The sequence below is a fragment of the Dipodomys spectabilis genome, unplaced genomic scaffold (genome assembly GCF_019054845.1).
Source record: "Dipodomys spectabilis isolate Male_0828 unplaced genomic scaffold, ASM1905484v1 ptg000098l, whole genome shotgun sequence".
NCBI lineage: Eukaryota > Metazoa > Chordata > Mammalia > Rodentia > Heteromyidae > Dipodomys > Dipodomys spectabilis.
The window spans coordinates 8,932,415-8,957,695 of record NW_024870775.1 but is presented as its reverse complement, the minus strand read 5'-3'; the positions used below and the strand labels follow the sequence as shown (position 1 = coordinate 8,957,695).

Sequence of the window (25,281 nt, the reverse complement as noted above, 5' to 3'; positions counted from 1 at the left end):
GAGTCTCACGAACTTTCTCTCTTCCACCAAACCTATACTTTGAACTGTCCAAATACTTTCTTCTGGGCTCTAGTTGAGCCACTAGAGAAAGGAGACCTTCTCTAAACCAGAGAAAAGTCACTAGCGGACAAAGCTGAAAAGATGCTGTTATCCACTGTATCCTATCACCGAGCACCTCGGAATGCGGTCTCTTCCAATCAGCAAGGTGGAAGCTGCTGATGTCATCAGCTATTCCAGCCTGACAACCAGTTTGAAAGCAAACATAGGTAACTGCCTGACTAACCTATACTCGATGAATGTCAGGTACAAGGTAGAACACGACCTTCCCCTTATGGGTGGAAAGTGCATGGGGCATGACACAGAAAAGACTACAATGCTCTTGGGGCCTGATGGAATCACTGCCTGGGTTTTGTTCTTTCTTCTTTCTTTCCTTCTTTCTTCTTTCTTTCCTTCTTTCTTTCTTTTCTTCTTTTCTCTCTCCTTCCTCCTTTTCTTTTTCTCTTTTCTCTTTCCTTCCTTCATTCTCTTTCCTTCCTTCTTTTTTCTTTCTCTTTCCTTTCTTCCTTTTATTTCTCAATGTAAAATAAAAAACAGATACAGTGGCATGCACTTGTCCTCACAGTACTCAGGAGGCTGAAGCAGGAGGATCTCTTGAGCTAAAAATTTGATGCCAGTTCAAGCAACATAGTGAAACTTCGTGGGTTAGAGGTACTTGCTGACTTTGCTGAACATAAGTGTCTGTGGTAAAGAAGTAACTGAGCCATATTCACATTTAGGTAAAATATTAAAAAGGCAAATATATTCATTCAACCACTTTTTGTAGTACTAAAGTCTAAACTTTGCCAGTTAAGTGTTGCACTGCTGAGCCTTACCTCCAGCCCTCTTTTCAAATTCATTATTACTTTTTTTGTCTATGTGCTGGTCCTGAGGCTTGAACTGAGGCTCTGGGCACTGTCCTTTAGTGTTATTCTCTCAAGGCTAGCACCCTACCACTTGAGCCACAGCTCTATTTGTAGCTTTTTGCAGGTTAACTGGAGAGAATAGTCTCATGTACTTTCCTGCCTGGGCTGGCTTCAAACTGTGATCTTCAGATCTCAGCCTCCTTTGTAGATAGGATTACAGGAATGAGCCATTGGCATCTGGCTGAACTTACTCTTTTCAAGATAGGTTTTCACTTCTTGTCTTGGTACATGCCTGGAACATGGTCCATTTATTTAGGCTTCCCATCATAGCTGGGATGACAGAGACATACAATTATGCCCAACATCTTTCCATGACAATAGATAGGACTTTTCTTCCTGGGTGGCCTGGAACCGTGATCCTCCCAATTTCGGCCTCTCACATAGCTTAGGATGACAAGCTGTCCCCAGCTCTTGGTTGAGAAGGGATGTTGCAGGCTTTTCTTTTTTGTCTAGTCTGTTTTTGAACTGTGATGCTCTCATTCTCAGCCTCCCAAGTAGCTAGGATTATAGGTATGAGCCACTGAACCAATTTTAGAGGTACAGTCCAGTAGCCTCCACATATTCACATTGCTGTGCTACCATCACCATCACCACCAGAACCTCCAACATCCCAAACAGAAACTTTATACCCATGTGATACCAAATCTACTTTTTGTCTCTCTGAACCTGAAGACTCCAGGTCATCTTGGTACAGCTCACATGCTATGGGATCAGGCACTATTTTTGGTCCTTTTGTGCCCTTCCAGGATCTACACTGTTGTAGGGTAGATCCCAAATTCCTCCTTTTGGAAGAAGAATAATGGCTTGTTGTCTAGATAGATCACAATCAATTTATCCCTGCATAAGTGTCACTGGAGATTCAGGTTGTTCCTACATTTGGGCTCAATCTGGCATATCATCCATTGTTGGAACTTATTAGCAAGAAGCCTGTCACTCAGGCTATGCCCAACATTTTATTTCATTTCATTTTTTTGCCAGTCCTGGGGCTTGAAATCAGGGCCTGGGCACTGTCCCTTGGCTGCTTTTGCTCAAGGTTAGTATTCTATCACTTGAGCCACAGTGCCACTTTTGGCTTTTTCTGTTTATGTGGTACTGAGGAATTGAACCCAGGCTTCATGCATGCTAGGTAAGCACTCTACCACTAAAACACATTCCTAATCCCTTGTTTTATTTTGAATCTCCTACTCATTTTCAATCAACCCATTCCAAGCACAAGTCAAGTCAAATTGGTTCATTGAGAGATCAAAGGGGATGTGTGCAGTTATGGACATTGAGGGTTAGGCAAGGTCTTAGTGATCATTCATACAATTGTGAGTCCCACTGCAGCATCTCCACAGGCCAAGATCCTTTTCAAAGATCCTCACTGATGGGACAGATGCTGCTGCACCAAGAAGCAGAGTCTAATAAGGAAGATACCCAATGGCCAGGAAGCTGTGTCTGTCTTGAATTCTGATGTGTGTTCATGAGGCTTTCACTCCTCCATGCTGGTACTGTTCTTCCACAGCAAAAACAGAGGTTCACAAATTCTTTCTCCTTGTTGACAGGCTTTCAAGTAGAAACAGGTGATTAATAATGACATTCTGGTCAATTTAATGATGGACCCTATATACAATGCTGGTACCATAACATATTGTCTTGATGACATTGCAGTATTTTAGATTATGTTACATCTACTCTCTGATCTTCCCACAGTAATGGCCTAATGACACATTCCTCAGGACTTCACCCAGTAGCTAAGCAATATATGACTATATCAGATCTCGATTCTGTTCATTAAAATGTACCAGGAGAGCACATGACTGCTTTGGCTTTGGCATGAATGCAAGCCTTGGTTTGCACATTCCTTTCTCTTCTTAACAAGTGTCTAGACATGCTACAAAAACCAGGTAGGGACTGGGAAGGTGGCTCAGTGGTAGAGCGCTTGCCTTGCATTGCCTGAGGCTCTGGGTTCGATTCCTCAGCACCACATAAGCAAAAAGAAAAAAGCGGGAAGTGGCGCTGTGGCTCAAGTGGTAGAGCTCTTGCCTTGAGCTGAAGAGCTGAGGGACAGTGCCCAGGCCCAGAGTTCAGACCCCTACAGCCAATAAAAACAAATAAATATGTGGGTACCATATCCAAAAATGCAACAACCAGTGAAATTTGTTTTGTTTTTGTGCCAGTACTGGGCTTGAACTCAGGGCCCTAAAAACACTGTCCCTTAACTTTTTCATTCAAAGCTAGTCTGCTACCACTTGAGCAACATTTCCATTTCTGGGGTTTTGCTGGTTAATTAGAAATAAGTATCTCACCAACTTTTCTCTCCAGGCTGGCTTTGAACTACAATCCTCAAATATCAGCCTCCTGAGTAGCTAGGGTTACAGGTGTGAGCCACTGGCACCTGGCTCAGCTCAGAATTTGACTCATACATACTATCACTCTAACCAGGAGCTGGTGGCTCATGCCTGTAATCCTAGCCAAGCAGGAGACTGAGATCAGAGAATCACAGTTCAAAGCCAGCCCAGGCAGGAAAGTGCATGAGAGTCTTATCTCCAATTAGACACTAGAAAACCATAAGTGGTGTAGAATGCTAACCTTGAGTAAAAAAGCTCAGGGACAGCACCTGCATCCCAAGTTCAAGCCATACAACTGACAACAAATAAATAAATAAATAATTTAAAAAGTTTTACTTCTACTCCTGTTGATGTGGTTTAATACGACAGACACAGAATGGCAGCATGAAGCAAAGATGCTTTGCAACTACCAGGCTGTGCCATAGAATTAGATTGGGAACTATCGGACACAATTTCTTCACTAAGGTACATTCAGTGAAATCTCTTGCTATTGGAGGATAAAAACAGGAAATTCTTTTTGAGAGATGTGAAGCAGGCTGGAGACATCACATAGCAGGGTAGTAGCAGGCCTTGGGTTCTTGGCTGTGGGAACCCTCAGAACCAGAACAGGGCTCCTAGAGCGTGATAACACATCCCACAGCCTCCTCTACACCTTGCTGGGTCTGCTGCTGTGACCTTCCTGTTGACCACTGGTGAGTGATGATCTCTGACCCTTAAACAGAGCTTTGCCTTCTGATATCCCTTAATCTGTAGTGAGACCTTGAACAGAGGTTCTAAAGGTAGACATGTTCCCCCTTCCTGCCCACAATGGAGTCATGGAGTCTAGATTTCCTGTCCCACTAAAACAAGTTTACAATAACCATCTCTCAGAATTTCAGACCCCTGAGACAGAGGCTGGCCCTGGTGGGGAGTTTTCAAACCATGGAGCTAGAAGAGTGCCTGTGGTGGGGGAAAGCATATCCTTGAGCAGAAGGGGACAGACACGGGTGTCCAAAAAAGCAAGAATCTGGGGGAGATGTCTCAGAGTCAAGTTTCAGGCTGAGCATAGTCAAGCACAGTTCAAGTGATAACTAGGGGACAGGAACTCAGTCTAATAGCCCATGGGCCTTCCCAGGGTGGCTTCCAAACCATCCACACATGACTCTGGTCTTCTACCTCATGTGGAAGGGCACAGGTAACCGTAGTTGGGAGATAGAGGTAAGGTTGCCTTTGTTCCTCCATTGTTGAGAATGCAGAGGCAGGCTGTGCTAATGGGCAGGGAGTGCTGAACAGTGTCCTGGGCCACACAGTGCCTCCAGCCTAGTGTGGTAGCAGCTCACATTCTGTATATCAAGTTTCTGCAGCATAGGATGTAGAGTGGATTACAAGCCTCCTCATCTGGATTAACCAATACATACTTTTAAGGAAGTTGAACTCAGTTGGCAGGGCACTGGCCAAACCAACGATCCACATGGTTCGCTATGAAGGAATAGCCATTTAATCCAAGCAATGGGGAATGCAGGACTTATGTAGAGATTAGTGTACCCTAAAGACTTGGAAGAACACCACACATTCTCCATCTCTGCTTTAAGATTGCCCATAAGTTAACTTTTTTTCAACTGCAGAGTTGAACAAGTTGAACAGCAAATATTAGTCTATATTGTAGGAATCTGTACATAATTTGAGCCATTTATTAGTAAGCAGAACTATCTCGATTTAAAAAAAAAAAAAAACAAATAGGTTGAAACAAGCATAGTGGTCACATCTGTAATCCCAACTATTCTAGGCAGAGCAGGAGGATCACAGCCCAAAGGCAGCAAAAGTATGAGACCCTACCTAAAAACAAACTGAAACAAAAAGGAATTGGATGTGTGGCTCAAGTGGCAAAATGACTGCTCAGCAAGTAGAAGGTTCTGAGTTCAAAGCTCAGCATCACAAAAAAATATGTTGAACTATTTACAGAGCAGATATGGTGAACTAATTACAGAGCTATATTTCCCCCAGCAAACACAAAGCATGACTGATCTTCTCACAAAAGATAAATCAGTCTCTTATCTTTTCTTTTGATTGATTTCAGAGTACCTGGCTGTCAAGTTTAAAACTACAGCCCTTAAAACTGACTTACCCTGCCAGGCACCAGTGGCTCAAATCTGTAATCCTAGCTACTCAGGAAGCTGAAATATAAGAAAAGTGGCGCAAAGCCAGCCCAGGCAAGAAAGTCTGTGAGACTCTTATCTCCAATTAACACCAGCAAACTAGAAGTGGTGCTGTGGCTCAAGTGGTAAAGTGCTCACTTTGAGCTGAAGAGTTCAGGGACAATACCCAGGCACAGAGTTCAAGCCCCATGACTGACAAAAACAAACAAACAAAAAACCCCTGGCTTACCCTGAAATATAAGGTGAGGGCCCAAAATTAAATAAAACTAAGAGCTATGAAGAAACATAAAAATAGATGGCAGTGAATTAATATCTCACAAATGAGTTAATGTTATAACACAAGATGCGTTTCAGATTGAAATTAAGAAAGAGTATTTACTAACTTGCTTGGAAAATGGACAGTATGTTGGGAAAATTAAAAGCTAATGTAGCTATGCACTCATGGCTGTAATCCTAGCTACTCAGGATCTGAGGATCACAGTTCGAAGCCAGCCTAGGGTCCATAAGACTCTAATCTCCAATTAACCACCAGAAAACCAGAAGTGGAACTGTGGCTCAAAGTAGTAGAGCACTAGCCTTGAGCAAAAAGAGCTCTGAGACAGTGCCCAGGCCCAGAGTTCAAGCCCCATGACTGACAGAAAAAAATCTTTACTTATAATTAATATATTCCTATAAGTATGTTGTAATGCTAAATATGTGTCCATCATCCTATCTACATTATTATTTTTAATACCATATTGACTTTTGCCATTTTCTTAGACATTGCTAATTGCATTGTGTGGACTTTTTGCCATGTGGCTGAGTATAATACCGACCTAGCTTGAGTGACATCCCCAGCAATTCAAATAAGTAACTAAAGAAAGAAAAGATTAAATTTTGCTTGTTGGGGCTGGGAAGGCGGCTCAGTGATAGAGTACTTGCCTTGCATGCATGAGGCCCTGGGTTCGATTCCGCAGCACCACATAAGCAGAAAAAGCTGAAAGAGGCACTGTGGCTCAAGTGGTAGAGTGCTAGCCTTGAGCTGAAGAGCTGAGGGACAGCGCCCAGGCCCAGAGTTCAAACCCCACGACCAAAAAAAAAAAAAAAAAAAAATTGCTTGTTGCCAAGAGGAAAAGAGATCCTTTTCTCCTCCCTCTTTTATGTATTCCCTTAGAAGACTCAAAATAGAAATACCTGTAAGAAAGATTAAATAACCCAACTCTCTTAAATGGTGCCTGAGCTAAAAATAGAGAGCATTGTTAAATATTGCTAATATATTCCTGCTAATGACCAGTCTTTTTTTTTTTTTTTTTTTTTTGGGTCCAGTCATGGGGCCTGAACTCTGGGCCTGGGCGCTGTCCCTCAGCTCAAGGCTAGCATTCTACCACTTGAGCCACAGCGCCACTTCCGGCTTTTTTCTTTTTGCTTATGTGGTGCTGAGGAATCGAACCCAGGGCCTCAGGCATGCAAGGCAAGCGCTCTACCACTGAGCCACCTTCCCAGCCCCACCAGTCTTTTTTTTGTAAACATCCTTTTAATTTTTTTTTTGCTTTAAATAAACTAAGCTGTTGCAAACTGTAATTATTTGACTCCCTAATTAACAGCTGTTAGATCCTCCCCAAGTTAGATGGCTAGGGCTCAGCTTCCCTCAATGGAGGACTATTTGCCAAACCAGATGGATTGCCTTTATGACAGCCTGGCTACTTTGAACACTCCAGGGACACCTTGAGGAAGCCACACAGCAACCCCAGCTACTTGCTGCTGAAGCACAACTTTGGCTCCAGAAGGTGCTGCCCAGCCATGGCTATATAAGATAGTTTTTTGGACCTTTTGGTATCACAAACCTCAGCAACCATTTCACCCAGTCCATTGGTGTAGCCCTTCTCTAGGTGGCCCAGCAGAAGGCCTGTGATAAGTCCAAACACAGCCCTTCATTTACATGGAGGTTGGCTGTGATTGGCAAACACTCTTACCACACCCCTTTTCAGATTATATAAGCATGTTGTTGGGATCAAATTTTGAGTTCTCCTAGGAGACAACTCCTAGGCTATCCTGGTATTACATAAGGCCCAATAAGACCCTGCCCCCAACCTTGGTCTTTTCTTGCTACTCTTTTCTTTTTCTTTTTTCTTGGTGTAGTTCAGGGGGTTAAATGTGGAGCCTTGTGTTTGTTAGGCTAACACGGTACCACTTGAACCACATACCTCCAGCCTTTTTTGCCTTAGTTATTTGATAGGCTTCACTTTTTGTCTGGAACTTGCTTGGAGACTGAGCTCCTCCTATCTACAGTCTCGTGTGTTTCTGGATAGTTTGAAATGGGGTCTCATTAATGCTTTCCTTGGCTGGACTTGAAGCACAATCTTGTTAATTTCTTGATTTACAAGCACAAACCACCCTACTGGCCTGGTTACTGAAAGACTTCCTTGGACTTGTCAAGCCTTAAGGGTCCAGGGTCTCAGACATCCTAGGCCTGAGAACTTCACCACCAATCACTGTCAAGAGCCAAGGGTCAGGCTGAGAAGGTGGCTCAGTAGTAGAGTGCTTGCCTCACATGCATGAGTCCCTGGTTCGATTCCTCAGCACCACATAAGCATAAAAAAAGCTGGAAGTGGCACTGTGGCTCAAGTTGTAGAGCGCCAGCCTTGAGCTGAAGCGCTGAAGGATAGCACCCAGGCCCAGAGTTTAAGCCCCACGACCAGACTAAAAAAAAAAAAAAAAAAGCCAAGGGTCCTGACACCCTAGGTACTGCAACTGTACCACCAGATACTGTAGGAGCCAAGGGTTCTAGCACCCTAGTCCCACTCAGGATGTGGAACACTAACAGGTCTGCCTGCTGCTGTCACTTCCTATTAGAAGCTGGGGAGTAGACTAGCTGCCAAGTGCCAGCCACTAGTGGTTAAAACTTACAGTAATAGCCCTCTCACCAAAGTGCCTAGAACCACAAGTCACTGGCTTCTAAAGCCTGGGAAAATAGACCATTCCTTCTAAGGCCTTGGAACTATGAGGCTCTGGGTCTGCCAGTCCAGGTGCTAAGGGTGGGGCTCTCAAGAGCTAAGGACTGACAGCTCTGGAGGAGCTTCTCCTTGCCTACTCAGGATTTCTATTTGAGGAGAGCAGTAGGACCAGTCAAGCTCAACTGATTGGTAACATTTATTCTAACCCTTTGTTACATGTCTAAATCTTTTTAAAAAGTATATAACCTCCCTGCCATCATTACTAACCAGAACACACACACACACACACACACACACACACACACACACACACACACACACACACACACACACACACACACACACACACACACACACACACACACACACCACTTCCAACCTAACTAGGAATATTTTTTGAAAGCCCCGAGAATCCGGCTGGGAATGTGGCTTAGTGGTAGAGTGCTGACTTAGCATGCATGAAGCTATAGGTTCGATTCCTTAGTACTACATAAATAGAAAAGGCTGGAAGTGACACTATGGCTCAAGTGATAGAGCACTAACCTTGAGCAAAAGAACCTCAGGAGGCTGTGGCTTAGTGGTAGAGTGCCTGTTTTGCATGTATGAAGCCCTGGGTTTGATTCCTCAGTACCACATACATAGGAAAAGAGGGAAGTGACGCTGTGTATCAAGTGGTAGAGTGCTAGCCTTGAGCAAAAGAAGCTCAGGAAAAGTGCCCAAGCCCTGAGTTCAAGCCCCAGGACCAGAGAAAGACAGAAAGAAAGAAGGAAAGGAAGGAGCAAGCACTGGAGAGTCATTTGTCTGAAATATAAACTTCAAGGGAGATAGATAATATCCCTATCCCCTTGTCTCTTGTGAGTTTAGTCCAGGCCCCTCAGTCTGAGCTGTAACTATGGTCATCACAGAGATATGACAAGGTTTACTTTTCCTTTAGACAAAGGTAATAATCAAGCAGCCATGTCAATTACCAGATGAATTCAAGATGAATCTGTGAGAATGAAGAGCCAGCTGTGCCAAGTCCTTTCACCTTTATACTGGGACCCTCTGTTGTAAGGTGAATCATCCCAGAAGCCACATTTTGGAATATGGAATATTGGAGTCTTTATTATACAGTTAACAGGCTGCAGGCCGCCCGTTGCTACAAAGGCCTGCAGCCCCTACACATAACACCGCTAGGAAACAGAAGGAAAGAAAGAAAAAAAAACAATACCAACAAGCCAATTCAGCTCCATGAGAGCTAAATTAGGACGCCATGATGACCGGGGATGAGCCAGGAGACACAGGACAGGATCACGGAGATCACGTGGATCACGGGATCACGTGGCATGGCGTAATGGCGGCTGGGCTGGAGCAAGGGGCGGGTCCACAGGAAATTCCCAGTCCCAGGCACTTGACTGACAGATCCAGTAGCCTATCAGCCAAGTTCCCGTCCCTGACTCCAGGGATCTGGCCACGTCCATCACTCGGGAGGCAGGTGATGGGCGGGACATTTCCCTCCCCAAGTATGAAGACAAGATGCCAGACCCTACCTTCCACACCGTGTGGCCACCACTACCATCCACACCATGTGGCCACCACTACCTTCCACCATGTGGCCACTATGGCGCCCGTCAGACCTTCCCTCCTTACTTCACCTGGGTGTGTCTCCGCTGTGGTTCGCCTGTCTGGACATTGCGGTGTGGCTCAGTGCTTCTTTGAAGATGCAACTTTTTATGTATTTATTATTTTTTTGGGTCCGGTCGTGGGGCCTGAACTCTGGGCCTGGGCGCTGTCCTTCAGCTCTTCAGCTCAAGGCGCTCTATCACTTGAGCCACAGCGCCACTTTTTCTGCTTATGTGGTGCTGAGGAATTGAACCCAGGGCCTCATGCATGCAAGGCAAGCGCTCTACCACTGAGCCACCTTCCCAGCCCCTCTTATTTTCTTGTATTCATGCGAAAGACCTCTTAATGTGTACCCTTGTCAGTTTTTAATAAATAAGTGAACAGGAATACTTGTAGCTATTTCAGCCCCAAATAGAGATGTCATTGTCCTATTTTTTGAAAATCAGCATCTTTTTCCAACCTCAAACATCATCTTCTTTGAGAGGTAATATCACAGGTATCTGTGTTGTTCTTTGGTCTGTGTTGTTCTTTGGGCTTCTACTTTCTGGTTGTCTTTATAGTTTGAGTGCATTTAGTGGTGTGATCTAGAAAGGCTACCACATCTACTTTCTTTTCCTTCCTTAGAAAACATTTTTTATTTATTTATTTTTTTGGGGGGGGGTCTGGTCGTGGGGCCTGAACTCTGGGCCTGGGTGCTGTCCCTCAGCTCTTCAGCTCAAGGCTAGTGCTCTATCACTTGAGCCACAGCACCACTTCCGGCTTTTTCTGTTTATGTGGTGCTGAGGAATCGAACCCAGGGCCTCAGGCATGCAAGGCAAGCGCTCTACCACTGAGCCACTTTCCCAGCCCTTCCTTGGAAAACATTGAAGGACTTTTGCTGCACCCTCGCTTTATGGTTTTGGTTTTTGGTTTTTTACACCCTCGTTTTTGAGTAAAACTTGGAGCACTTTAGTTCAGTGAGCTGGGCACACCCTTTCCTTTCCTTAGGTCTGACCCAACCTCGGTTCTAGCCGTAGGGTCTCAAGCAAGGAAGAGGACTTAGGGAACCTAGATGCAATCGGGAGGCCCGTTTCTTGGCACTCCAGGAAATGAGGACAGTGCCCTTGGCATGACGCCTCCGTGCAGCGGAGACCAGGTGGGGACTTGTGAGACGGTTCCTAAGCTTGGTGTCGCGTAGACTTTTGGGAAATAGAGTCCCCGTACCTATCCTGACTCTGGCAAGAAGCTCTGGGACGCCAACTTCCGGTGTGATGCTACGCATGCGCGTTTTGCCCTGCGTGCGTGTCCACGCATGCGCGCCGCCGCCAACCTCGCTCTACCCTGGTTTCCTGTGGGTTCGCAGTTACCCCAGCCCTCACTCCCGGACTCTGGCCTCCAGTGGGCGAGCTTCGCGGACACTGCGGGGCTGAGGGCCGAGCGGCTGAACCGGCACCAGGCGAGCGCGACCGCACGGACGAAGGCCGGCCAGCCCGGCGGAGGCTCGAGCCGGGAGCGCGGTCTCCGTTCCCGCGGCCGAGGCCCGAGGGGCCCGGCCGTCAGTGGCGGCGGGGACAGCGAGCAGCAGAGCCCGGGGCGGTCGCGGCGTCGCTGCGGGTCGGTGAGTCCCCAGGGACTCAGGCCAGACCCGGGGAGGGACGCCCGCCTCGATCTCGTCCCCCAGGCCCAGACCCTCGGGAGCCCCAGCAAGGGCGGGAAGTCGTAGCCCCGAGGACGGGATGAGCCGGACCTGCGTGCAGCTAGCGCCCGGCCAGCACACAGGTGCGGGGAGGGGGCGGCCCGCGTCCCCAGAAGGCAGGTGGGGTGAAGGCGGAGCGGCTGCGCGGGCCTGACCGGCCCTGTGGGGGTCTGACCGGACCGGGTTCCACTCTTCCCTCCTCTCCCTGACGCCCCTTCTTGTGGCTCTCGCTACAGTTCCTCTGGGGTCTGCAGATGACCCTCAGCGCCTCGGTTCTGTCTGCTGGTACCCCCACCCCCGGCTCTGCTCTTAGTCCTAGAACCACAGTGCAGGACAGGAAGACTCTATTGTGTTGCCTGCATTGGTGCAGGAAGGGGTGGGTGAGTTGACCAAGGCCAGGGGGTTTGTTGGTAGGTGTGGTTATAGGATTCCTGGAACTATTAGTTCACACATTAAGTGTCCTAATAAAATGTCCTTTTGGACATTATCACTTTGGCTTTTACAAATGGAGCTTTAGCCATGCTGACTTCCTTTTATCCTAATATCCAATGGAATTTCTGATTTTAACTAGGTAAAAACAACTAGAAAACAAATGAGGCTAGGCACCAATAGCTCATGCCTTGAGGGGAAAAGCCCTAGTATAGACACACACACATGCACACACACATGCACGAGGAGTGCTGTTTAAGAATTCCTTTCTTACACTTAACAGTGGTAGACTATCTTCATTCACAGTAAGAATTGTACTTTTCTCCAGTAACTGTGTGGGTTAGAAAGATTCCTGATCATTCCCCAAGTCCTCCTGAGCACCTGAAGTGACAGTGTCCCATAAGGTTTCTGTCTTGAAACTTTCTGGGTATGTTCTTGAGATTCCTGCTTGGTTTGTCATAGTAACAATACTTTCATTTCTCTTCTTCAGGTCTGCCCCTGCTTCCGTAGTTTTCCAGATTTGTACAAGAGCAGCAGAAAATGAATACATCCCTGGTGAGTTTTTCTGTTCTTATGTTTCACCTCTTATAAATTGGAAAGTAGAAATAGATTTAAAAAAAAAAAAGGTATAGTCAGATGAAATGGAGCCACAATCAGCATCAGGCATTTTTTTCTTATTAATTCCTGCAGATAGCATGATCCTTAGAGTCCTTGAAGCCAGAATACAAGTGTCTGATGTTCTTTATATTCATAGCAGTCTGAAGCACACGGCCTATTTATATGAAGTACCTCTTCATATCCATGTCCATTTCTCTTAGGGTGTTGTTTTGTTGTTTTTCTTGTTGGCTTGTAAGTACTCAAAATCTTTTGATAGGAAGCATTTTTTTCATCTTTCATTTTCTAGTACTAACATAAAATCACTTCATCTTTTCATATTTTTAGTTCCTCACAGTGAGAAAGCTGGCATGATGGCATCAAGAGCCAGAACATGGTCTCCATCTGTAATTGAGTACAGTTTCTTAGAGGGGCCATACCAGTGGTAGAGAGGGAGGAAGTCAGTGTCTGTGGTCTGTTATCCGCTCTTATCCCTGGAGTCCTTGGACAGGCCTGGCTGATGCTCTGGAGTCTGCGTGTCTGAGAGCAGCTGTCTCTTTCTTGCTTAACAGGAGGGCTCCCACTGGAGGACTGCTGTCTGCTGTCCCTTGGCCTCAGGAAGCTTTCCCTGTTATGTGATGCCATGCAGTTCAGACCCTGCCTGTGATGCAAAGCAAATTACAGGCCAGCCTGAGTGCTGGGTGATTAGCAAAACCCTGTCAAAAAAAGAGATGGGGGCTGGGAAGTTGGCTCAGTGGTAGAGCGCTTGCCTTGCATGCCTGAAGCCCTGGGTTCGATTCCTCAGCACCACATAAGCAAAAAGAAAAAACCCGGAAGTGGCGCTGTGACTCAAGTGGTAGAGCGCTAGCCTTGAGCTGAAGAGCTGAAGGACAGTGCCTAGGCCCAGAGTTCAGGCCCCACGACCGGACCCAAAAAAAAAAAAAAAAAGAGATGGTAGCCAGGTTCCAGTGGCTCACGCCTGTAATCCTAGCCACTCAGGAGGCTGAGATCTAAGGATCTCAGTTCAAAGCCAGCCCGGGCAGGAAAGTCCATGAAACTCTTATCTCTAATAAACCACTAGAAAACCAGAAATGACAATGTAGCTCAAGTGGTAGAGCACTTGCCTTGAGCTGAAGAGCTGAGGGACAGAGCTCAGGCCCAGAGTTCAAGCCCCAAGACCAACAAAAAAGAAAAAGAGAGAGAGAGAGATGGTGGTGGTGTTTGTTTTTGTTTTGGGTTTTTTTTTTTTCTTTAAAAGGGTGCACAGAAAGGGAGGGTAGAAGAGTAAATAAATGCAGTCACCCTATTTGTTATACAATGTATGGGAAGTGAGTTATGTAACTTGTAGGCAGTGATAGGGAGGAAACTGGGAGAAGGGGTAACATTGTCCAAAAAGAAATGTACTTACCTGACTTAAGCAATAGTAAACCCTCTGGTACAGTACCTTAATAACAATAAAGTTAGCTGGGCTCTGATGCCTCACACCTGTAATCTTACTCAGGAGGCTGAGATCTGAGGATCGCAGTTCAAAGCCAGCCTGGGCAGGAAAGTAAACACACACACACACACCACACACACACACACACGTTTTGGTGGTGGTGGTGGTGGTTGTAGGACTTGAATTCTGGGCCTGGGCGTTTTCCCTGAGCTCTTCAGTTCAAGGCGAGATCTCTACCACTTCAGCCACAGTGCCACTTCCAGTTTTCTGGTAGTTAATTGGAGATAAGAGTCTCTTGGACTTTCCTTGCCCAGGTGGCTCTGAACCACTATCCTCAGATCTCAGCCTCCTGAGTAGCTAGGATTACAGGCGCGAGCCACCGGTGCCTGGCTTTCAAGTTAACATTTTTAAAAAGAGAGAGAGGGGGGCTGGGAAGGTGGCTCAGTGGTAGAGCGCTTGCCCTGCATGCTCAAGGCCCTGGGTTTGATTCCTCAGCACCACATAAGAAAAAAGAAAAAAGCCGGAAGTGGCGCTGTGGCTCAAGTGGTAGAGCGCTAGCCTTGAGCTGAAGAGCTGAGGGACAGCACGTAGGCCCAGAGTTCAGGCCCCACGACTGGACCCCCTCCCACCCCCCAAAAAAAGAGGGGGGGCCATAACTACATAAAAACTGAGTTTGGAACATTCATAAGAAGGCTGTTTCCAAGCATCCATGCTATGGGCCTATGATCATGGAAAGATCTTGTCCCCGTGTCACCCCACTGTGATCATTTCAGGAGCCGTTGTCTTTCAATGATGTGGCTGTGGGCTTCACCCAGGAGGAGTGGCAGCAGCTGGGTGCTGATGAGAAGACAACATACAGGGATGTGATGCTGGAGAACTACAGCCACCTCGTCTCCCTAGGTAAGGCAGCTTGCTTTCTCAGCTGCTAAAATGCATCATGAAATTCCTCTAACTTTAAGGGTTTGACCTTAAACAACTTTGGTCTGTTTGGGGCATTTTGGTCTTGACTTCCCTGTGAAAGGTTCTGATTTTTATGAAGCACTGGGGCACTTCAGCTGTGCAGCTACCATGAGTCTGGTCTCAGGTTCTCTTTCATCTCTCATAACAGGATATCACATTATCAAACCGGATGTTATCACTAAGTTGGAGCAAGGAGAAGAGCCATGGATAGTAGAAGGAGCATTCCTGCCTCAGAGCTACCCAGGTATGTTAGTGGAGGCAGAGAGGAGATGATTGGGGAGTGTTTCAGGAACTTTCTCATGGCCCCAAACCTTTAGAAGTGATTGAAGGTAGTTACTCTTCTGCTGTAGGTACCTTCTCTAAAAACGTCTTCTTTCCCCATAAAAACATGTTTCTAGAGTTCATGTGTTTATAATAGAGTTTTGTCCTGCTTTCCACTACTCGGTCTTAAATGGGGTCATAAGGTAGAAGTGACTTAACAAAATTGTCAGGAGATTGAAAATGAGAAAAGTAACTGCTGAGTAATAGGGCATGTGCTTTGTGTCAAGTGCTGTTCTGAGCATCTTGCCAAATCCCTTATCCCACAACAGCCCTGTGAGGTGGGGGCTGTCATCTCCAGTCATCACTACTTTCCCTGAGCAGTCTCACCAGAGCTCATGCAACATTGTACAAGTAGGAAACAAAAGGAATTTGTCAGATGAGTCCAAGCTTAAATCACACCATTACTAGAATAACTTAGGACCGACCCTTTTATACCCCTTTGGATGTTCCAGAACTCTCCTTCCAAGTGAAGCAGAGTAAGGGAGAGTCCCATTTCCAGTTTGCTGTTTTTTTATTTTGTGCCAATCCTGGAGCTTGAACTCAGGGCCTCTCACTCTTGCTCAGCTTTTTCACTCACAGCTAGCACGCTACCACTTGAACACTGCCTCCAGTTCTGGCTTTTTGGTGATTGAGATAAGGGTCTCACAGATTTGTCTTCCTGGACTGCCTTTAAGCCACATTCCTCACATCATGGCCTCTTTAGTAGCTAGGCCTGAGTCACTTTCCCCCAGCTCCCACTTTCAGTTTAAAAAAAAAAAAAGAGGAGGAAATTTAAGTATGAATATATTTGGCAGTACTGTGTGAATTGAGAAAAAAGCAAAATTGGGTGGCTGAATGTAGAATAGTGAAAGTGCTGCCACAAAAATTGTAAGTATAGGGGCTGGGAAGGTGGCTCAGTGGTAGAGTGCTTGCCTTGCATGCATGAGGGCCTGGGTTCGATTCCTCAGCACCACATAAGAAAAAAGAAAAAAGCTGGAAGTGGCGCTGTGGCTCAAGTGGTAGAGTGCTAGCCTTGAGCTGAAGAGCTGAGGGACAGCGCCCAGGCCCAGAGTTCAGGCCCCATGACCGGACCCCCAAAAAAAAAAATTGTAAGTATAGATGATGAGGCCTCAAGTTTGATCCCTCCCTCCACCATGATGTGAAGTAGTAGAAAGGAAGGCGCTCATCCATTACCAGGTGCATAGTCCTGTTCCCCTCCTTGTGCAGCAGGGCTCCTGTCCTGTCCATTCTCCTGCGTGTGAGTCCATTCATAACGCTCTCATTCTTCCATCCAAATCCTTGTCTGCCAGTCCCTGCTCTGGATTTTACCTCATGCCCTGTTGTAAACAAAAGAACACAGAGTAACCATCATCATAGATGCTGTGTTTTTGTCAGTTTACTTCCTCTCCCCCTTGTTGGAGTGTGTCTGCTATTCCAAACAAAAGAGTAAGAGGAAGCACTTGGAAACGGAGTCCAGGGCTTACCTCTAGATGAAATGCTATGTTCCAGTCTCAGTATGTCTTGTGTAGGAAGTTGTACAAAAGTTGGTTCATTTTGCCTCTTTTTAGATGAGGTCTGGCGAGAGGACAACCTAATGAACAGAGCATGGGAAGGTGAAGCTAAACATTCAAGGCCACCTGTGTTCTACAAGAACAAAAGCTTGGTGGGAGAGGGAAGCAGTGTTTCAGGGAAAGGTTTCAGTGTAGAGAAGAACCTTGTTCCTTGGAGAATAGCCTCTAAGTGTGACTTGTGTGAAAAGAGTTTGGCCTGTGTTCCAGAATACATTAGCAGTGATGGAAGCTATGCAAGCATGAAACCCAGCGAGTGCAGTGGGTGTGGGAAGTCGCTCCTCCACATGAAGCCTCAGAAAGCCCATCCTGGAGGTAATTCAGATCATCAAAATGGAGACGCTTACACACTGAATGAAGAGAATTTTTATCAGAAAATTCATATTTTAGAGAAACCCTTTGAATACATTGACTGCCAGAAAGCCTTCCCGAAGGACTCAGTTTTTAATCATGTGGACGAAAAGTCCTATAACTGGAATGCATCGGAAATGGCCTTTCTCCAGATGTCAGACCTCAATGTCCATCAGAGACCACACATGGAAATGAAACCCTATGAATGCCGTGAATGTGGGAAATCCTTCTGTAAAAAGTCAAAATTTATCATCCATCAGAGGACTCACACAGGAGAGAAACCTTACAAATGTAACCAGTGTGGGAAATCCTTCTGCCAGAAGGGGACCCTCACTGTCCACCAGAGAACTCATACAGGGGAGAAGCCCTACGAATGCACCGAGTGCGGAAAGAACTTCTACCAGAAGTTGCACCTCATCCAGCACCAGCGCACGCACTCAGGAGAAAAGCCGTATGAGTGCAGCTACTGCGGGAAGTCCTTCTGCCAGAAGACACACCTCACCCAACACCAGAGGACGCACTCGGGAGAGCGGCCTTATGTGTGTCACGACTGTGGAAAGACTTTCTCCCAGAAGTCAGCCCTTAATGACCATCAGAAAATTCACACTGGCGTGAAACTCTACAAGTGCAGCGAGTGTGGGAAATGCTTCTGCCGCAAGTCCACTCTCACGACCCACCTGAGGACACACACGGGCGAGAAGCCCTATGAGTGCAATGAATGTGGGAAGTTCTTCTCCCGGCTGTCATACCTCACTGTGCACTACAGAACCCACTCGGGAGAGAAGCCGTATGAGTGTGCGGACTGTGGGAAAACCTTCTACCTGAACTCAGCCCTCATGAGACACCAGAGGGTACACACTGGGGAGAAGCCGTACGAATGCAACGAGTGCGGGAAGTTATTTTCCCAGTTGTCCTACCTCACCATCCATCACAGGACTCACTCAGGGGTGAAGCCGTATGAGTGCAGCGAGTGCGGGAAAACCTTCTACCAGAACTCAGCCCTCTGCAGACACCGCCGGATTCACCGTGGGGAGAAGCCCTACGAGTGCTACATATGCGGCAAGTTCTTCTCTCAGATGTCCTACCTCACCATCCACCACAGAATCCATTCAGGAGAGAAGCCCTATGAGTGCCGTGAGTGTGGGAAAACCTTCTGCCAGAACTCGGCCCTTAACAGACACCAGAGGACACATACCGGAGAGAAAGCCTACGAGTGCTATGAGTGCGGGAAGTGCTTCTCTCAGATGTCCTATCTCACCATCCACCACCGCATCCACTCAGGAGAGAAGCCCTTTGAATGTAATGAATGTGGGAAAGCCTTCTCACGGATGTCTTACCTCACTGTGCACTATAGAACCCACTCGGGTGAGAAGCCCTATGAATGCATGGAATGTGGGAAAAAGTTCTACCACAAGTCAGCCTTCAATAGCCATCAAAGGATTCACAGGAGAGGGAATGTGGATGTAGTGGATGTGGGAAGGCTTCTCTGAAGTCAGACCTCAGCCCAAAGTTTTAGTGTGGTGACCCTAGACACTCCTGCCTGCAATCAGACACTGTTGTACAGATAGCTGTCTGTATCCATGGCCTTCCAATCCACAGATTAAACACAGTAAAAGTACTTGGGGGAAATTTACATTTGTACCAAACATTACAAATGTTTCTTGTCATTATACTCTAAATGCACTATAGTAGCTATTTATATAGCATTTTATTGTATTAGGTAAGTAATCTTACTTAATTGAGAGAGCATTGAAAAGTACACAAAAGGGCCAAGTGCAGTGCTTCATACCTGTAATCCCAGATACTTTTAAACTAGAGACTGGAAAGATCAAGGTTCAGGGCCAGCAGTAAGTTAGTAGGATATCCCATCTCAACAAAAACCCTGGGTTGGTGGTACATACCTGCTATCCTAACTACACATGAAACATTAAGTAGGAGTATTGAATTCCAGGCTGACTTAAGCAAAAATGAAAACCTTGTTTAAAATTTTAACTAAAACGCTGGGCACCGGTGGCTCACGCCTATAATCCTAACTACTCAGGAGGCTGAGATCCGAGGATAATGTTTCAAAGCCAGTCTGGGCAGGAAAGTCCATGAGACTCTTATCTCCAATAAACCACTAGAAAACTGGAAGTGGCGCTGTGGCTCAAGCAGTAGAGTGCTCACCTTGAGCTGAAGAGTGCGACAGCGCCTAGGCCCAGAGTTCAAGCCCCATGACTGACAAAAAAAATGTTTTTTAACTAAAACTAGAAAGGCTTGAGGCCCAACTCATTGCTTGTCTTGCAAGCACAAGGCATGGAGTTCAAACTGAAGTACTGCCCCAAAACTACAGTATGTGAGAGGATATGTCGACTGCATCAATTTATGTAATGATTTGAGCATCTAGCCAGGTTCTAGAATCATAACTGGCTCCCATATATTAGGGGACATCTGTATCTGCAAACTCACACAGGTGAATGTGGCCAAGCCCTGCACAACTGTAACATGGCCACATGCACATGTCTCACTAGATGCCAGGCTACATGGGAGAAAATGCACAAATAGCATGTATATATATATATACGTATATATATATATATATATATATATATATATATATATTTCACCATGGATTCAGACTGCTTTATCAGGGAGTTCTTTGAATTGGAGCAGTATAGGAAATAGACTCCTTTGAATGTTGTTACTATTAAAGGACATGTTTCTGATACAACACTTTTTGTAAAAGAAAAGTGAAAAAAGGAAGAAGAAACATACGCTGTAGAAATAGATATAAACTCATCAGGATAACCATGCCTACATTGAACTCATAATAAACTGTTCCCAAGGAATATAATAGTTAAGGTTTTGTTTGGTTTTTAGCATGTTACATTATAGGAATTACATGTTCGGTTAGTTTGTAACATATGTGGTAAGAGCACCCATTCTAAGTAGCACCTTGTTAACATTTTAATATGAACTGCCACAAATACTTGGTTAGATACACTTTCCTTGTATTACTCCCCTGATTTATTAAGTGCATTTGTTATTGATAATGAACTATTATCCTCCACTAAGAAGACAATGTTTATATTTTCAAGTATAAATGGGTCTGCAAAGGAGATAAAGATACATGTGTAAAATAGATAATAAATGCTACAAAAACTTTGTTTTAATTAAGCCAGAAGTCTCCAGGATCAAGAAATAGCTTTAGTACTTACTGCACTCTACAGCTAAAACATGCACTTCACAATGTCCTCATTCCTGTGTTCTCATCCCGTGTTCACTGCTTGTTCTGGATGCTTTCATAAATGTGTTTAGAGGAAGTGCTGTCTTCTGACTTGAGTCATTAGTGTTTATGAATGTGCTCAGCTCTGTGCACCTGCTCCCCCCATTGCTGAAGGAATGGAGAACACTTTCAGGCACTGTGGGTGCCTCCCCAGGTCACTGTGGGCATCCATCCTCCTCACAGGGCATGAGGTCAGTGCTGCTGAGTTCCAGCCAGGAGGGAAAGTCCTTTCTCACTGCTAATGGGCAGTTTACAGGACCCATGTCCACACAGACAAAAGGGACAAGACAGCTCACAGGTTGTTTCTGGGAAAGGTTTCAGTGATCCTTGGACTCAAAGTGAAGTGGGGTCTTTGGTGAGCATTATCTTGTACAGACATCGTTCATGGCAAAGCCTCTCAGCAATGGATTATACACAGATCATGGCCTGCACAGAAAGGCTGGAAGAAGGTGGTATCCAGATGCCACTGAACCAGTCAGTCTTGTCACTTCAAGGTCTCCACTGTTTCCATTTTGAGACACAATTTGTTTTTAAGCCAGTTGACTTAGAATGTTCTTTTTGTGATAAAGACATTCTGACAGAGTTATACTTTTGTAGAAGTTATGAAATTCAGAAATGGACTTTAGGCAAATCACTTATTTTGAAGGGTGGAGACAGATTTATATTATTTTCTGTAAATGCTTTATGTAAATAGCCTTAACATTGTAAATCAACTTGAAACAATTAAATGTGTATGCTCTCTTAAACTGTCCTGTCCTTGACCCACAAAATTAAATTTTGGAACCTAACAGCAATTTTTCTAACATATAACATGGATCGTTACTAGAAATTGTGTGTGTGTGGTATGTGTGTGTGTGTGGTGTGTGTGTGTGTGGTGTGTGTGTGTGGTGTGTGTGTGTGTGGTTGTGTGTGATGTGTGGTGTGTGTGTGTGGTGTGTGTGTGTGTGGTGTGTGTGTGTGGTGTGTGTGTGTGGTGTGTGTGTGTGTGTGGTGTGTGTGTGTGTGTGGTGTGTGTGTGTGTGGTGTGTGTGTGTGGTGTGTGTGTGGTGTGTGTGTGTGTGGTGTGTGTGTGTGTGTGTGGTGTGTGTGTGTGTTAAGGGTCTAATTTTGTTTGCTTTCAACTGATTAGTCCAATTCCCTGTATCTAATTTTATGCCCTGAGCTGAAGTACTACCTTTTTCATGTGTAAAAACCATAAATTGGCCAGGCACTGGAGGCTCACACCTGTAATCCTATCTGCTTCAGGAGGCTGAGATCTGAGGGTCATGGTTCAAAGCCAGTCTAGGCAGAAAAGTGCATAAGACTCTTAACCACCAGAAAACTGGAAGTGGCACTGTGGCTCAAACTGGTAGAGCATTAGCCTTGTGCAGAAAGCTCAAGGGCAGTACCAAGGTCCTGAGTTCAAGCTCCATAACTAATCCTTCCCCTCCCCCCCAAAAAAAAACCAGCATGGTTAAATTACATTTGCAGTTTTTTGTTGTTTTGTTTTTTGTTGATCCTAGGGCTTGAACTCAAGGTATGGACTCTGTCCCTGAGCCTCTCTATGCTAAGGCTAGTGCTCAACCATTTGAGCCACTGTGCCACTTGTAACTTTTTCTGTTTATGTGATACTGAGGAATTGAACTTCATGCATGCTTTGCAAGCATTCTACCACTAAGCCATATTCCCAGCCCCTGATCTTGGTTTTAAGTATTATTGGTTTTAAGTATTATTTCACACAAAATAGAACATTTTGCAAAATCAGATTATCCCTAAGCCAAAACTCGAGTGGGCCAAACTCTGCTTTGATAGTCCTAAATGAGGTTGCTCTGGAACTGATGGGAGGTAACCTACTATGGATGGCAGGGAAGGAAATTCCCAACAGAACTGAGCCTAAGCCAGGCCACCAGGAGAAGGCTTGGTGAGGAAGGGAACCTAGGGTTAGGGTTGTAGCAGCAGCTCCTCAGCCACACAGTGCCATGGCTGTCAAACTCCCCACCTACCACAGATAGCCCCCCATCCAGAGTGGCAGCCAAGAGCATGAACCTATGCTCCAAGGCCCAGGGGGAGGAATTGTAGGGGTTTACCTGTATATATCTGTCAAGAAGATGAAAACCAGATTAATGAGTTGGAATTGGATATTTAACAGCCCCAAAGCCATATTTTGAACTTAAGAAACTAGACACCAAGGAAGTGGTGCTATGGCTCAAAGTGGTAGAGTGCCTTGAGCGAAAAAGCTCAGGAACAGTGTCTAGGCTCTGGGTTCAAGCCCCACAACCAACAAGAAAAAACAAAACTAGACACCAAACAAATACTGTGGTAGATGTCATTAAGAGACACACTAAGGCTCTCTATGGGGACTTTCACTGAACCTGAGCTTTCTGATCTAGCCCATGGGGCATTTAGATGAAACCATTTCCATGAATTCCAGTGTCCTCTCACCAATCCACGGATGGCCTCTGGGCCTCCCCCTTCCTGCATACCCTCCTGCACAGCTCCTCTGGTATGTTGGTGAATTGAGGTATGGTGAATGACCACCATACCTTAATAAGCTTTGGTTTACAATGCTTTTTTACACTGCTAGACCCTATCTGAAAAATACTAAAGCAAAAAGGACTAGGGGTGAGGCTCATGTGGGAGAGTGCCTGATTTCACACCCTAGTAAGAGTGGACCTCCTCAGTGGATAGTTCATTGAGACTATAAATTTATTCCCGATCCCCAGAAAGGGATTGGAAAGGAGGGCCTAATAAGTCCATTCTGTTGGCCATATCTAAGAATTAATGTAGAAAAAATCAAGGTTCTGAAAAGCAGAATGAAGACAGACTTGCTCTTCAAAATGGGAGCAACCAAATACCACTGAGAAGTGATTATGTAAATTGCCCTCCATCTCTGAGGATAGAATACCATGACAGGTTAAAATGAATGAGGTAGCTATCAGAATGTCCACAACCAGGTTGATGGCCCATACCTGTAATCTAGCTACAGAGATACAATTAGCTCTGTAAAATATAGCGCCCCCCCCCCCCAAAAAAAAAAGGGTGGGAGAGGGCTGCAGATGTGACTCAAAAAATAAAGCACCTAGCAAGTGTTGGGCTCAGAATTCAAATCCAAGTATCAACAAAAAGAAACAATGTTCATTGTTTTTAAGTGGACAGAGCAAGTGGCCAGGTAACAAGTAAAAAGTGTTCCCACGTTTAAGCCATTTCCCCATCCACAGAAGTGTGGTCCATATGCCTGGCTGCTGGATGCCTGTTAGGAGATGAACAAGGAGTTTGACCCATTGGGATTTTTACAACCCACATGCATTTTATAATCTGGAAAAAAATTAGTTATGAACAATGACCATAAGCTTTATTAGTGACCAAAATGTTCAAAGTGATTCCATAGAAGGCCCACTGGAGAAAACAAAAAGGAAATATTTGAAGAGAAAAAGTAAAAATGTAAGGAGAAGGAATGGGAACAAGTTGGGGAGACAGGAGGGAAAAAGGAAAAGGAGGGGAATATGGGGCGCTCAGGCCTAGTGACTCCAGGAGCTCACTGGTTCCACTCCTGGGTAACGAAGAGTGTCTGTTTGCTTCTGGATTGAGATGGGGTCTCCCATACAACCAAAAATATGCAAGCCAGGCATCAGTGACTCGGCCTGTAATCCTAGCTACTCAGGAGGCTAAGACCTGAGGATCACGGTTCAAAGCCAGCCCAGGCAGGAAGTCTGTGAGACCTATCTCCAATAAACTACTCACAAAAAGCCAGAAGTAGCACAGTGGCTCAAAGTAGTAGAGCACCAGTTTTGAGCACAAAGAGGCTCAGGGCCAGTGCCCAGACCCTGGTTTCAAGCCCCAGGACAAGAAGGAAAAAAGAGGAGGGGGAGGGGAGAAAAGAAGAGGAAGGGAGAGGAAAGAAGAGGCAGGAGGAGGGGGAGGAAGGGAAGGAAAAAATGAAATGACTTTCGCTGTTAGCTGTTTAATCAGGGAATTCCCTGTCAGGGAATCTTTCAGCTCTCATAATTTTTTTTAGTGAACCCCCAACATCACCCACTTTAACTAGGTCACAGTATTCAACTACACAATATTCACCTTAAAAGCCCACCTGCAGTTTAAATGAAACATTAGGCTGCCGCGTGCTGTTCACCCCACTCTCCACCCCCTCGTCACATTTGTGAAGGACATCTGGTTCATAATTCCCTATTTCCTCCATAGGAAAAGAATGAGAGTCAGAGCTGATTCCTGGGATATAAATGAAAATGCATGAGTTTACAAGCAGGCGTTTAGTGCTCTAGGTAAGGAGCTGGATGTGGCATTGGAGCAGGCAGGTCTGCCAAAATAAACTCACATGGTGTTCAGACCACAAAGGAAAGGCCTGGGCATATCTAGATCACCAGGTAGGGAGGCCCCTTGCCCCTCTGACCACCAGCAGGTTGGCCCCCCCAAAAGCAAAGGAAGGTGTGACTTTGCCCAAGAAGCACTGAACTCATAACTTGATTTAGGAAATTGTAATCCCTTTGTACAGCTCCTTAAAAAATAAAAATCTCTGCCTACCCCCACCCCGTGGTATCTCAGGGCAGTATGTACTTACTACACACGTGTGTCCGAAGGGGGTGTGCCCACAAGACCACAGAGTCCTGTGGTCCTCCTGGAACTGACTTCTAGGAGCCATTCTGGGACCAAATCTAGATTCTTATAAGAAAACTACAAACCCTTTGCAGAAACAAGGTGGGCTCCAGACCACACGGAGCCTCTGATCAGTTCAAGGGGCCGCAACA

At 45.6% G+C, this 25,281-nt stretch overlaps 1 protein-coding gene across 4 annotated transcripts; it reads left to right on the top strand.

Moving 5' to 3' along the window:
- The first annotated feature begins 11,313 nt into the window (after positions 1–11,313).
- Positions 11,314–19,301, top strand: Znf12 (zinc finger protein 12). Of its 4 annotated transcripts, none has more exons than XM_042686996.1 (5): positions 11,314–11,559; positions 12,557–12,621; positions 14,872–14,998; positions 15,207–15,302; positions 17,137–19,301. In XM_042686996.1, exons 2-5 carry the CDS (start codon positions 12,607–12,609, stop codon positions 18,765–18,767), a joined length of 1,869 nt encoding a protein of 622 aa, XP_042542930.1. In that variant the 5' UTR covers positions 11,314–11,559; positions 12,557–12,606; the 3' UTR covers positions 18,768–19,301. The 4 variants fall into 4 exon arrangements, with proteins under 4 accessions (XP_042542930.1, XP_042542927.1, XP_042542928.1 ...); XM_042686993.1 differs by having other exon boundaries at positions 16,927–19,301; XM_042686994.1 differs by having other exon boundaries at positions 11,314–11,720; positions 16,927–19,301.
- Positions 19,302–25,281: the final 5,980 nt, after the last annotated feature.